The 12,780-nt window shown below is 40.2% G+C and overlaps 1 protein-coding gene across 3 annotated transcripts in view; it reads left to right on the top strand.

Moving 5' to 3' along the window:
• LOC311356440 (E3 SUMO-protein ligase PIAS1-like) overlaps positions 1 to 12,780 on the top strand; it is a 50,356-nt gene that overhangs the window by 27,090 nt on the left and 10,486 nt on the right. For all 3 annotated transcript variants that reach the window (XM_084476221.1, XM_084476220.1, XM_084476219.1), the window contains 5 exons: positions 7,655 to 7,739; positions 8,439 to 8,577; positions 9,658 to 9,792; positions 11,275 to 11,380; positions 12,080 to 12,153. In XM_084476221.1, coding sequence (XP_084332347.1) covers positions 7,655 to 7,739; positions 8,439 to 8,577; positions 9,658 to 9,792; positions 11,275 to 11,380; positions 12,080 to 12,153 — 539 coding nt within the window. The remainder of the gene's footprint in view (positions 1 to 7,654; positions 7,740 to 8,438; positions 8,578 to 9,657; positions 9,793 to 11,274; positions 11,381 to 12,079; positions 12,154 to 12,780) is intronic.

Here is a 12,780-nt window from a genome sequence, read left to right as displayed (position 1 = left end):
TATAATGCACACTTTAGTTATTAACATACCAAGAGAGAGGGATGGTACAAGCAAGGTTATCATAGTGCTATATGCTACTTTGGATGAGTATGAGGGGGGAGGGCAGGAGAGGGAGGTGGGAGAGTGCAGAGGGAGAGTAGAGAGGGAGGCTGGAGAGTGAGGGAAAGAGGGGAGGGAGAGTAGGAGGGAGGGTGCAGCAAGGGAGGAGATGGAGGGAGGGATGCAGAGATATACTGTCAAGACAAAACGCCTGAGAAAGATGATGGAGCTCATTTCTGGAGGCTGAAGATTTGATTGGCTGCAAATGAATAATAGACAGCCCTAGCTTTGAGGAGAGGAGCCTCTTTATTATGATAATGATAGTCATAATGAAGCCCACTGGTGAATAGTTATTTATCCTTTTATCCACTGTCTGTCTGTCTTCTCTATGGCTGTCGGTGTCTATCCTTTCCATCCTCTCCAAATCACTGTTCACTCCAGCTCTCGTTCTTTCTCACTCTCACACAATCAATCATTTGCCAACCCCATGTGCCCCCCCCCCGTTCCTCATCTCAACACGTAGTCACTCATTCGCTTGCCTGTTCTGTTCTGAACATTCTCTCTCTCTCTCTCTCTCTCTCTCTCTCTCTCTCTCTCTCTCTCTCTCTCTCTCTCTCTCTCTCTCTACTGAGGATGCCCTTCCCCCACACACTTTCTCGCGGCTTATCGTTATCTTGCTTGCCCGATCGTTCTCGCTCTCTCTCTTTTTCTCTCTCCCTCCCCTTCTCTCTCATATGATTAGCTCGTTCATTGTGTTACCTCCCTCTTTTCACCCTCCATGCCCCCACTTTCCAGCCTCCCACTCACTGCCTCACCTGTTGTTAAGTAACACGTGATGCTGGGTTACAGTTGCTACGCCCACAGGAAAACAAAGAGACCAGGGAAGATGTGTAATGTAAGAAATATTTATATATACAAGATATGTATACATCTATTTATATATATATATATATATATATATATATATGACTTGCAAGCGTGTGCTCTCAATCCACAATCCATCTTTGCATTACATTATAAGATCATTACTGGCTGCCTAATTCCCTCTCATCAAGTCTCATTATCCATCAAGCTCGCATAGCCCGGCCCCTGGGTTTCTCTTGGATATCAATTTGGTGTGAATGCATTATACATGATTTAATCACCATATCTCCAGCCACAAGGAGAATGCCGCCGTGTTTGTGTCGAGCTTCTTGTGCATTATAATGAGTTTTCTTATTTAAGTGTTTTTTCAAATTCCTACAAAGGGAAGGGAAATAATGGGGATGTGTGTAGGGCTGATGGACTAGCTGTGAAATGCAAATTATAAGAAACAAAGCTTTCTGCCGTGGTCCGAGAAATGGCTTCAAATATGAATGCATTGGTAAGAATGGTGTGAAATAATCTCACTGACCGTAGCAGCGGAGCTTTGGCTTGTTCGTACAATTCTTAATGAAAATAATTGTATGGGCTTATTATTATAGCAATCAAAACCACATGTTTTGACATTTAAACTAAGCCTGAAAAAAATTCTGCCTGCTTGATCATTAGAACACATTCTAGAAAATAGTTAGGGGGAAGGCTAGGCTGGGCCTAGTACCTTGGCTGCTATTCCTACTGAAGAAGCAAACGTATCCAAATCCATTGTGTTTCTTCACAATGTAACAAATTTGTCAGCAGAAATGATCTTTCATTTCTCTGTATTAAATCAAATCTGACCAGCAATAGAATTTCTAGGATTTGCAATATACGGTTTGTCTCCAAAACATTTATTTCAAATACAACGGAATACGGCAGAATATGAGTTGCCACCATATTTTTCCATGGACAATTGTCTCTTGGCGCTAAGTCCATAAATTTAAGAGGAAGGCGAACCTGTAGGTGAAAAAACTGGTTGGTTCTCCCCACACCATAGGATACTAGTGATATGGCCTTGACCCAGAGAAAAACACCTTGTGTTTGGCTAGTACTGTACTATGTGATATGGGGGTAATGCAGAAGACAATTGACTTACAATTAGCTTAAACATTATAATCTGAACATTGAAGTAGCCATGTTCCTCATTATTTCCCACAATGCAGTGCAACTACACGCCTACGGTTATGTCCTCAACCTGAGCAAATAGGCAGGATCTGGGTCATTGCAATAAAAAAAGAAAAGATTATGTATGATATGAAGTTAGCCCAATTCTATCCAATGCTCCACTAATCCATTAACAAAGACCTACTAGTAATATACACTTCCCCATGCAGCTCTAATGCCACAACCAAACTGAATACAATGAAGCACCTTAGGGGTTGTAATACAATGTATTTTTTTATTGTTATTAGGTATTTACAGAGTATCTTTGGATACCTATTGTTATTCCAGGGTTTAGGTATTATTATTATTCTGAATTGGTAACGCCTATAGCTCAGCCCCTGATTGAAGAAAAGTTTTCAACTTCGACTATGACATTTGTATTCCTGGTAAGGTTGTCAACAAGGTTGGTGGCAATTTTCCAATAGGAAAAATAAATCAAAATCAAACTATCAGCCCCGCTGCCCGATGGATTTGTATTTCTGAAACATGTCTTATTGTACATTCTGAAAAATGTTGCCTCTTGTCTTTTTCTGTACAGTGGGAATTTCAGGAAACTCCAAAAATGTTCTTATTAAACACTACCTCAAATGACACACAATTGGTTCAGATGATCTATAGACGTCTGATCTTAAACTTAGCAGGGATTTTTGAGCAAAATTTCAGCACATATTTTTGCAGGAAAAAAAGGCAGAGTTATGTTATTAACCAACATTATTAAAAAAAATATATCAGACATAAACGGCATCTACTATTATACTAGTGTGTGTCTGTGTGTGTGTGTGTGTGTGTTTGTATAAATTGTTCAACAATGGATAGCTGTTCTCGCAATATTATATAGCAGTCTGTCAAAGTATCCCATGGATCATGGTTCATAAAAGGCAATTGCATTATTTGTCTATTTTTTATTGAATGAAGAAAGAACTTGCATATGCCTGCATGAAGCAATGAACTAAAAAATGAAGCAGATCATGAATGGTACCAATTATATTCTCAAACCCATGGCAGGATTAAGTATCAAATCCAAACAATTTTATGGCATGCATAGCCTGGCACACCGGTTGAGCATCACCGCTATAGAGATTGCACCTGCTCAATCCGTTTTCTATCTTACCACAAATTGTCCTTCAGTGATCTAAACAGTTAATAGAATATAGATAAATAATTAGTGCTGATAAATAATCAGTGCTGAGCTGATGAGCCGACCACATACTGTATGTTGTGGTATAGATAATATGGCTGGTAGGATACAGGTACAAACATTGCTCAGTGTGAATGGCCATATAAGGGCAGGTCCAGGAATACATAACAAGCACTATCAACACATTGCAGAGCACAGTGTCCCTATGCAGATCATACACACTAATTACCACAGCTGGGGACAGGAACGCAAGGTGTGTGTGTGTTGTGACATTTAGCTGTGGAGCATGCTAGAATGGTGTTTAAGCATTAATAATGATGCTATTCCTCTGTGAATAGGTTATGCTGGTTGAAGATCTTGTGTGAAAATATTGTGTGTAGTGTAAACTGTAAATTAAAAAGTAGCAAGGCCATTTACAAGGTAGGACACTACAACTACCCTTTCCCTGAAATTTTTCGCATGCTTTAGCTCACACTTAAACACTGGTGTTTTTATGTGTATGTGTATTTATATAAGTATTGTTGTTTATTTGATTGTGTATAAGTTATGTTGGTTCATTAAAGGTCCCATGACATGCCTAGGCGGACACGCCCACCTGTGATGTTATAAGGGGCAGATTTCCAAAACGGCTTGTAACGGCTAATCACACCACACCATGTGGCATGTCATGGGAACTTGAAGATATTTTACACTATAAAGCAATGCTGCTGACCATTGGTATTTGAATAGGCTCACTTGTCACTGACACTGCACAGGATAATTTGATGATTAAGTTTAGTTTATTTATTCGCACAATAAAATAGTACAATAAAAGTAATGGATGGAGCACATTGGCAGATTTCCATATTTTTTAGAGGACATTTGACCCAGAGTGTCATAAGACTCCCTCCACTCTAGCCCTATGTGCCCCTGCTGTCTGTTTGAACCATGTATGGATACATGTCGCGCTATGGGAACACATTTGGATGCCATCCACGATCACTGGCTAAATCCAACCATAACATTACATGATAACCAATGGAAAAATAAAGGATGTATATTAAATAAATAGTCACGCTCCGCCATCTAAAGCCAGAAGCGAGAAGCACACTCAGCGGTTCCAAACGTGGGTCTGGTAGTGATAACATCTGGACACTGACTGATGATTCCTAAAGTTTTGCACCGCAATAACGCCATTGTTTTGGCTTTTCAATTTTTTGTTAATGTCGCTAGACCAACCACAGGTTGTCCCCTTAGTTCTCCTCTTAAGACAGTTCATTATGGAGTGTGAATATCGAATATATTCCAAACTATAACTCACTTTGACAAGACCACACCATGGATCAATCAAGGGTTTGCTTGCCTTACTATTTACTTTGTTTATGTACATCCTTGAGTTGCATACAATCACAGCAATCAATTGCATACAAAACAGGACTGAGTTGAGTTAACAGCTCGGCAAGATCTTCCTACGGTAACAGTTCAGATGGTTATAGTCGTTGCAGCACGTCAAGATTTTCCATTTTCATACGCTGGTGTGTCCTGTGGATCTAACATGGTTTTAGCCAATGTCTCCTTGGGAAGAATGAGTTCTCCTGTAAGCATTGGTTTCTTTTCCTTGATTAATATGTAATGGAATTCCTGTATCTTAACCATCTACAGTATGTCATGTTCTATGTGGTTATTTTCATGCACAGAGAATTTGATTCAACTTGGGGCTCTCTGAACAACGATTTGATCACTCAACGTCTAGGGTGCTGCCCTCGTAAACAACATAGAAACAACCAGGGATAAAACCAAGAAAAGCCTAACAAAAAATAAACATGATGGATAAAAAAAGCCATAGAAAGAAAATGTCCACAGTAATGTAACAAACGTCGCCCAATTTAAAGGAAGATGTATACACACTCTGCTCGGGTGCATCTGAGACTGCATATTATCAAGCGGCTGAAAACTGCCAATCATCGCAACCAATTTTAACATGCATATTGTATTATACTGTTTGTGTGTGCATGCAAAAACCATTAATGGAGGCGGAGGGAGAGAGACATGCCTCAATCAATTCTATCTCCACACTTTGCGTTTAGCTACTGTGTGTGTGTCTGTGCGGTCGTGTGCGTGTGGGTGGGTGCGTCTGTTTGTGTGTGTGTGATTTAATGCGATCGTGTCTTGATGCTTTCATGATCCTGCCACTCACATGGCACACTGCATCTATTTTTAGTAATCAAGGCATCAATAATAATTTCACAGTGGCATGTCATATAATGGCATTTATTTCTCCCGCATGTAGCCTGCAGGTGGTACACTTATTTCACATACAGCTGACATAGATACTATTAAAAACAGTCAATGTTTGTCTACTTCTTCTTCTTTGTGTGTAGGGTTGTGTGTTTTACGCCAGGCATTCCTCAATTCAAATGTATTTTCCTTTTCCAGAAAGGAGTATATGTACAAAAAATTGTTCTGATCAATATTTAGACCACAAGCATGTTGTGTGTGTGTGTGTGTGTCTGTCTGTCTGTCTGTCTGCTGGCTAGTGTCTTTTCGTGAGATTTTATTGTCTGATCCCGCAGTTAATCTTATTCTACGGCTCCAAAATTGTGCAAAGAGTGAAGGTCATAATGTGGCTTCTAGTGTGCCTAAGTCTCTGTCCAACTGTCAGGTGTGATTCCTCTATTATATCAGTTGTGTCTATCGTGAAAGACTTATTTTATTGTTCTTGCCAGTCCTTTATTGTTATGGGAGACATTGGGTCTCATGCAAGAATATTTTTTTATTATTCTCTTAACTTGGTCTTACTTTTGTGCGTACATTGAACTCGTACGAGTGTGCCACATCAGATTCACGAATGCTGAGTTTGAAGACCTCCCTTTGAATCTATAAAATGAAACAGAACATTTAGCTGCTTAGGTAGTGGCAGAGCAGTGTATGCAATCAAATACTTTGGATTAATTTAAATATAGATTCCAACCGACGGTTTGGCAACGTCAAGCGATAAATGTGTCCTTGTAGTTTGAGTTGTTGACATGACTACTTTAAAACAAAAATATTATTCATTTCATATTTAATAATTTGGGGTAGTAAACCCAAAAATCCCTTTTATTTTGGTCAAAAACGGAATGGTGAACCATTCAGTGTTATTTTTTAACAAAATGGAATAAAGTTGCTAAACCGGGTTTGAGTTCTGTAAAATACATGAAGTCTGCTCCTACAGGTTAAGAAAGTTTTTTTCAGAGTGGTTGATTTCTATTGCCTGCTCACCCAAGTTCAAGCAAGTGTGACGTGTGTCATTAGAACAGCGCAACACCCCTGCTCTCCTACGGAACCTAATGTGTCAGTGATTTATTAAACCTTAACGACTGTCACGACTGCTCGGATCTTAGGCGGGTCATAAGTTCCTCTGTTAAAACAGGGATTTAATTACCCGTTAAAGCTTTAAACTGTTTGGAAAGTAGGATGTAAGGCAGAAATGTTTGGGCAAGTGCAGAGGGTTGCACCCCGAAATAACTGGTAGTTTAATTTTCAGAAGATACATTTTTTGATCTAATTTAATTTTCAGAAGATCAGCCGTGTTAAAGCGTGCCGTACCTTAGAGAATATATAGAGAGGTTGAAGTTTAGAGTTGTTAAGAGAAGTAATACTCAGCATATAAAGTTGTATGTATAGTTATACTATATATAAAATAACTAATAAACTATAGTTTGTTGCATTTATGAAATTTGTATTTGTAGAAGGTGAAAAACATTTTTTCTGTTTTATTTTGTCACAGTATCACCTTGATCCCCACAATAAGAAGAGTCCCCTTTGAAAGAAAAAAGATAATATTTATTTCCAATTTTTCAAAGCTACAGGGAGCCACTGAGGGGGGGGTGGAAAGCCGCAGGTTGCTGACCCCTTGTCTAGCCATTAAATTGGAAACGTTTGGCTGAATAGCGTTGTTGTTTTTTGCTTTGGTCTAGACCACTCATCGATTTGTGCATACAGAGTATTTTCATGATTGCAAGATGTGCTCTTAAAACGTTTGTATGAAATCTGTGTGTACGAGTGTTTCTTGCATTGGGTACCGTTGTGTACCTATTTAAATCATATCCAATGACTCAATGTACCTAGTGGAATGTGCCCATAAGATAAGGCCAAAGGGACTTCTTCATCTCAGGTCCGCTGAAACCACTCCAAACTTGTCCAGCCTCAAGGTTTGTTGTTGCTGGTAGAAATAGCATATCACATATCATGGTGATGTGCTGCTACTTAATTCCACTTTATGACTTGTTTATGCCTTGAGAATACAATAAATCCAAAGACACAAAGGAAACAAGTGGCTCTTTTTCTCCAGTTGCCTCTAGACCTCTCAATGTTAAATAGCATCTGGCACTGACTTATTATCGGGTTCTGTGTTAGTCTCTGCTTTACTGTCTCTTTCTCCCTCTCCTGTCTCAGCTTCAGACAGCAGCCAGCGGTTTCAGGAGACGTGTTTTGCCTTTGCGTTGACCCCACAGCAGGTCCAGCAGATCAGCGGCTCCATGTAAGAACAGCTCCTCTAACTCCATCATTTCCTCCTTTAACTCCATCACCTCCTCTAACCTGCAACGCTTCATCCTCCATTAACCCGCACCTCCACCTGCTCCTCCACAAATTCCATCAACTCCTCCTCCTCTTACTGAATCACTTCCCAACACCTCCACTGGCTGTAACTCCAGCACCTCCTCCTCTAACTCACACCTCCTTAACCTGCTTTAACTCCATCACTTCCTGCTCTTACCCACACCACCTCCTCCTCCTCCAACTCAGCACCTCCTCCTGCAACCACACACCAGCTCTTACAACACCCACAACACCCACGTCCTCCTTCAAGCCTACCCTCATCACATAATTGAAGCTGGACTCAAACCTTGATTTGAAAACAACAACCTGGAATTCAGATGGATTTGATTGCCATCAATAATTGACACAAATTTGTCATTCATAATCGACATTGATATATTTCAAATGGTTTACAAAAATAACTGAAGGCAACGCACTGTATATAATAATATAAGACCAACATGCCTAAACAAATGACCAGCACTAAAGATCAATTGTGAAACAGTTTCAACCGCACTGACAAACGCACAACACAATACTCACACACATACACACACATACTCAACAAGAATTCAAGCAGTCTGCGACAGACAGATCGATCTCTGGCCACTGTTAATGGTGCTTCTGTGTTGCTCTGCAGGGACATCTCGGGGACCAAATGTGACTTCTCAGTTCAGGTTCAGCTGAGATTCTGTCTGTCTGAGACCAGTTGTCCACAGGAAGACCATTTTCCACCCAATCTCTGCGTGAAAGTCAACGGGAAGCCCTGCAATCTGCCGGTGAGGGTCATTATTGGGAGTATTTTCCAAAGCTGTAGTGTATTTATGCATCACGGCATGCTAACCAGTTGTGTAACTGGTTAGCATAGCAGGTGATCTTCTGCATTGGACTTGCACACATGGACATGATCTAGCTAAACTCGCTTTAGTGGGTGTAAATTAAGTAAGTGAGTGTAAGTGTAAATTACACTTGGTATTAGTTTCTCTGTCCCTCTCCAAAATGTATTCTGTTCATTGATTTTCTTGCAACACAGTCATTTCACTGTTTAAAGGAAAATTCCGGTATTTTGAACATTTTGCCCCCTTTCTGGGTTGTCTAGGATGAAATAGAGTGGTTGACACCGAAATTTTGACTATTGGTCCTGTCTTGGGTATTTGGCTCATTTAGAATCTCCCCTGCCTGCTTCAGAATGGCTGGCTACGGGCATTCACAAACCTGTCCTTAAAAAACGTTTGTTTTCAGAAATGTGCAACTCACCGAGTGGTTAGTGGTGTTTGTTGATGTTCCAAATCAAGTATCGTAGCGAAATACAGTTTCTGTCGTGTTTTATTCGGCATTTTGTAAATCCCATTGAAACAGAAACCAAACCGGAAACGGAAATGGGGCTGTTGTGCGTTTGGTTGTAGTCTTTCACTAGGTTCTCCATATCAACAGTAGGGCTAGACTGAGCGAAAAGACTACAACCAGCCCCCCTTTCAACGAGCAATCAGTCTTCCAACAGAAATCAATGGATTTACAAAATGCCAAATAAAACACGACAGAAACTGTATTTCGCTACGAGTTGAGTTGCATATTTCTGGAAACAAATGTTTAGGGTTGTTTTAAGGACAGTTTTATGAGTGCCCATAGCCAGCCATTCTGAAGCAGGCAGGGGCGATTCTAAATGAGCCAAATACCCAAGACTGGATCAATAGTCAAAATTTTGGTGTCAACCACTCTGTTTCATCCTAGACAAACCAGAAAGGGGGCTCAATGTTCAAAATACTGGAATTGTCCTTTAATCTACAGAAATAGCCATTCAAACTAGTGATGTGTGCGAGTAGAATAGATACCATTTTTTGGATATTTTGGCTGTGCAGGGTTTTCTTCCTCCAACCAAAAACGGCGTGGAGCCGAAGCGACCGAGCCGCCCTATCAACATTACCTCCCTGGTGCGGTTGTCCACCACCGTGCCCAACACCATCGTGGTGTCCTGGACCTCAGAGATCGGACGGGTAAGTACATTTTTTTTTTACATTTGACAATAACTAGTAGTCTTTGATCACATATATGCTGCTCCTTCCGATTACATGCAGATTGATTTTCCCTCTAGTGGCATGCGTGGTGCATTACAACGAAATGTCTAATTAACTGTCTGAATAAACTGTTAAATCAGATTACCGTTTAAGCTGTACTTTTTTTCCGGATACGTTTCTTGTCAATCGATCACAAGACACATTTGAGTGCAATCCATGAATGCTTGGGCAGGAATTTTATTATTGGCAATATTGCTGCGCACAAATGTGCACAAATTTAGCCTTACCAAATCAGTTCACAGACCGGTAATATTGCTGTCACTCAGCCTGTACCACCAACAGTAGCTATTGCTTACTGTGAATGTGGTTACCAAGTTGCTTCGGCTGGTACAACCAGATAAATTATTACATTATAGTTCAAACTGCTGGAATGTAACTTAAAAAAAACACAAAAGTAATATGTCACAATTTGCCACATTTGACTAGAACTGCAACTAACAATTCATTGAGTTGATAAATTGAACAATTATTTTTTTCCCAGATTAATCAATTAATCATTTAGACAAGAATTTTAGTTTTAAGCTTTAATTAATAGCAAATCCCCATCCCAAGTTACCAGAGTCCAAAGGCTTAAATAGTATTTATTGTTAATTGATCCGTGAACCAACATTTTAAATCAATGAAGCATTAAGCAGAAAATGTTTAGTATTTGTCCTTCATAAAAGGGTTAAATTGATTATCAAAAATTGACGGCTTACCATTGCAGCACTACATTTGACAGAAGGAATCTTTTCAGACACTGACACTTTCATGGCCAGATTTATTCAAATCTGGGGCATTGTAGACATACAGACTCTAAATCTCTCTCTGTCTAAATAGCAGCACTCCTGTAACGTGCTGTATGCCCTTTGTCGCTGAAGTGTGTTCTGAATTGCTCATCTAAAGTGACAATCACCTCTCATTGGTCCTTGTCACCCATACATCATCACACATCTTTTCTTTTACCTACAACCTGCTGGCCATTTCGTACATCCTCAAGTAGTAGTGCATTGGCCCTTTCTGCTAAATCTTAAACACATTGTACTTTCTACAATGCATTTTTAAAGTTTTCTTTTACTTATCTATTTTATTATTTCATTTTATTGTATGACTATGTTTCAATGTGAAGCACTTTGAGTCTGCCTTGTGTATGAAAAGTGCTATATAAATAAGGTTTCCTTGCCTTACTTTGCCTCTCCTGGGGATGTCTACAATGAAACAAAGTCACAGCCAGTATAGAGGTCCACTAGGAGCTCTGCCCTTGTTTTTCCTAGTATTGTACATCGTGTGTGTGTGTGTGTGTGTGTGTGTGTGTGTGTGTGTGTGTGTGTGTGTGTGTGTGTGTGTGTGTGTGTGTGTGTGTGTGTGTGTGTGTGTGTGTGTGTGTGTGTGTGTGCACATCTGAAACGTGTGTGTCCACAGAGCTACTCCATGGCAGTGTACCTGGTGAAGCAGCAGTCGTCCACTATCTTGTTACAGAGGCTACGCTCCAAAGGCATCAGGAACCCAGACCACTCGCGGGCACTCAGTAAGACACCCGTAACACACTTTTCTTACAACTCCATCCACATTTAGCCAGATTTGTTGGCTAAATGTCTTATCACGTGAGGGTGTGTCGGTCCTCCGAATCAACTCTGAGATAATAGCTGAACGGAGGCTTGATCTTCCAGCTTTCTGTAATTGTGAAATGTGATATTGATCCTCTATCTATATCTATATCCAACTCTGATCCTCAAGCTTTCTGCATCGACCCCTGCAAACAGATCTGTAAAAGCAGTTGTGTGTTGTTCAGCGGGCCGATGTTTTAACTTGATGATGTATCATGCTTGGCTTTCACGTACCTCGATATGATATCCAGATCAAAATAAAATGAACGACAGAATGGTAAGGCTATGAAATCAAATGCCATATAATATCAAGGTTTAAAGGTTTTTTCACATCAAAGGGGTCTTGACACCTCATGCAAGCACTCAACATTAATCCATGTTATTGTTGATGGTCTTTCAGGTTCTATATTGAGATGAATGAAATTAGGATATACTATGCACAGCAACGATGAACATTGTTTATTCCATGTAAACATCACGATTTATATGTTTTAAGAGTGTGTGTGTGTGTGTGTGTGTGTGTGTGTGTGTGTGTGTGTGTGTGTGTGTGTGTGTGTGTGTGTGTGTGTGTGTGTGTGTGTGTGTGTGTGTGTGTGTGATGTTTTGTTCTTCCATTACAGTCAAAGAGAAGCTCACAGCAGATCCGGACAGTGAGATAGCCACCACCAGCCTGCGGGTGTCCTTACTTTGCCCGGTAAACAATCTCCTCGCTTTCACATACTGTCGGCTCCCGTCTCCCACTTACCTTACGCCCGTTTGGCACAACACTCATTTGTTGTTTGAGTTATTTCTTTATTTGTGTGTGTGTGTGTGTGTGTGGAGTATCTGTGTGTTTGTGAGATGATAATCATTTATTATAAGACTCTTCATGGTGGCAAAGTATTTGGTTTAATGGAGCATGGGAAGAAGAGACACTGGCAGCATTTACTGAGCATCTACAGACAATCAATGGGTCTCTTAGATTCTTCGAGGGAAACTTTTCCATCGTGGTCACATCAAAAGGATTGTAGGTCTAATATTAACAAAACAAATGTGAGGGGGGTGATTAGCCATGTCTGGCTATAGTCAGACATGGTTAAGTTAACTAGAGAGGCAAGAGTCTTAGTTAATTTACAATACACTGTGGACATGTCCAAAGATGACACAGCCATTAAAGGAATCTACACATATCAGGCTATGACATGGAACCGTCAGAACTGGCCTTCTTGTCTACAACGACGATACAAATGCTAGCTAACATGACACATTTAAATTGGAGCAAGGAAGGTAGCTTCCTACTAATTGATACAATGGCCATTATTATTAGGATGCATTTTTACCA

This window comes from Micromesistius poutassou (assembly GCF_964030765.1).
Source record: "Micromesistius poutassou genome assembly, chromosome: 12".
Classification (NCBI taxonomy): Eukaryota; Metazoa; Chordata; class Actinopteri; order Gadiformes; family Gadidae; genus Micromesistius; species Micromesistius poutassou.
This window is presented reverse-complemented; position numbering and strand designations above follow the sequence as displayed.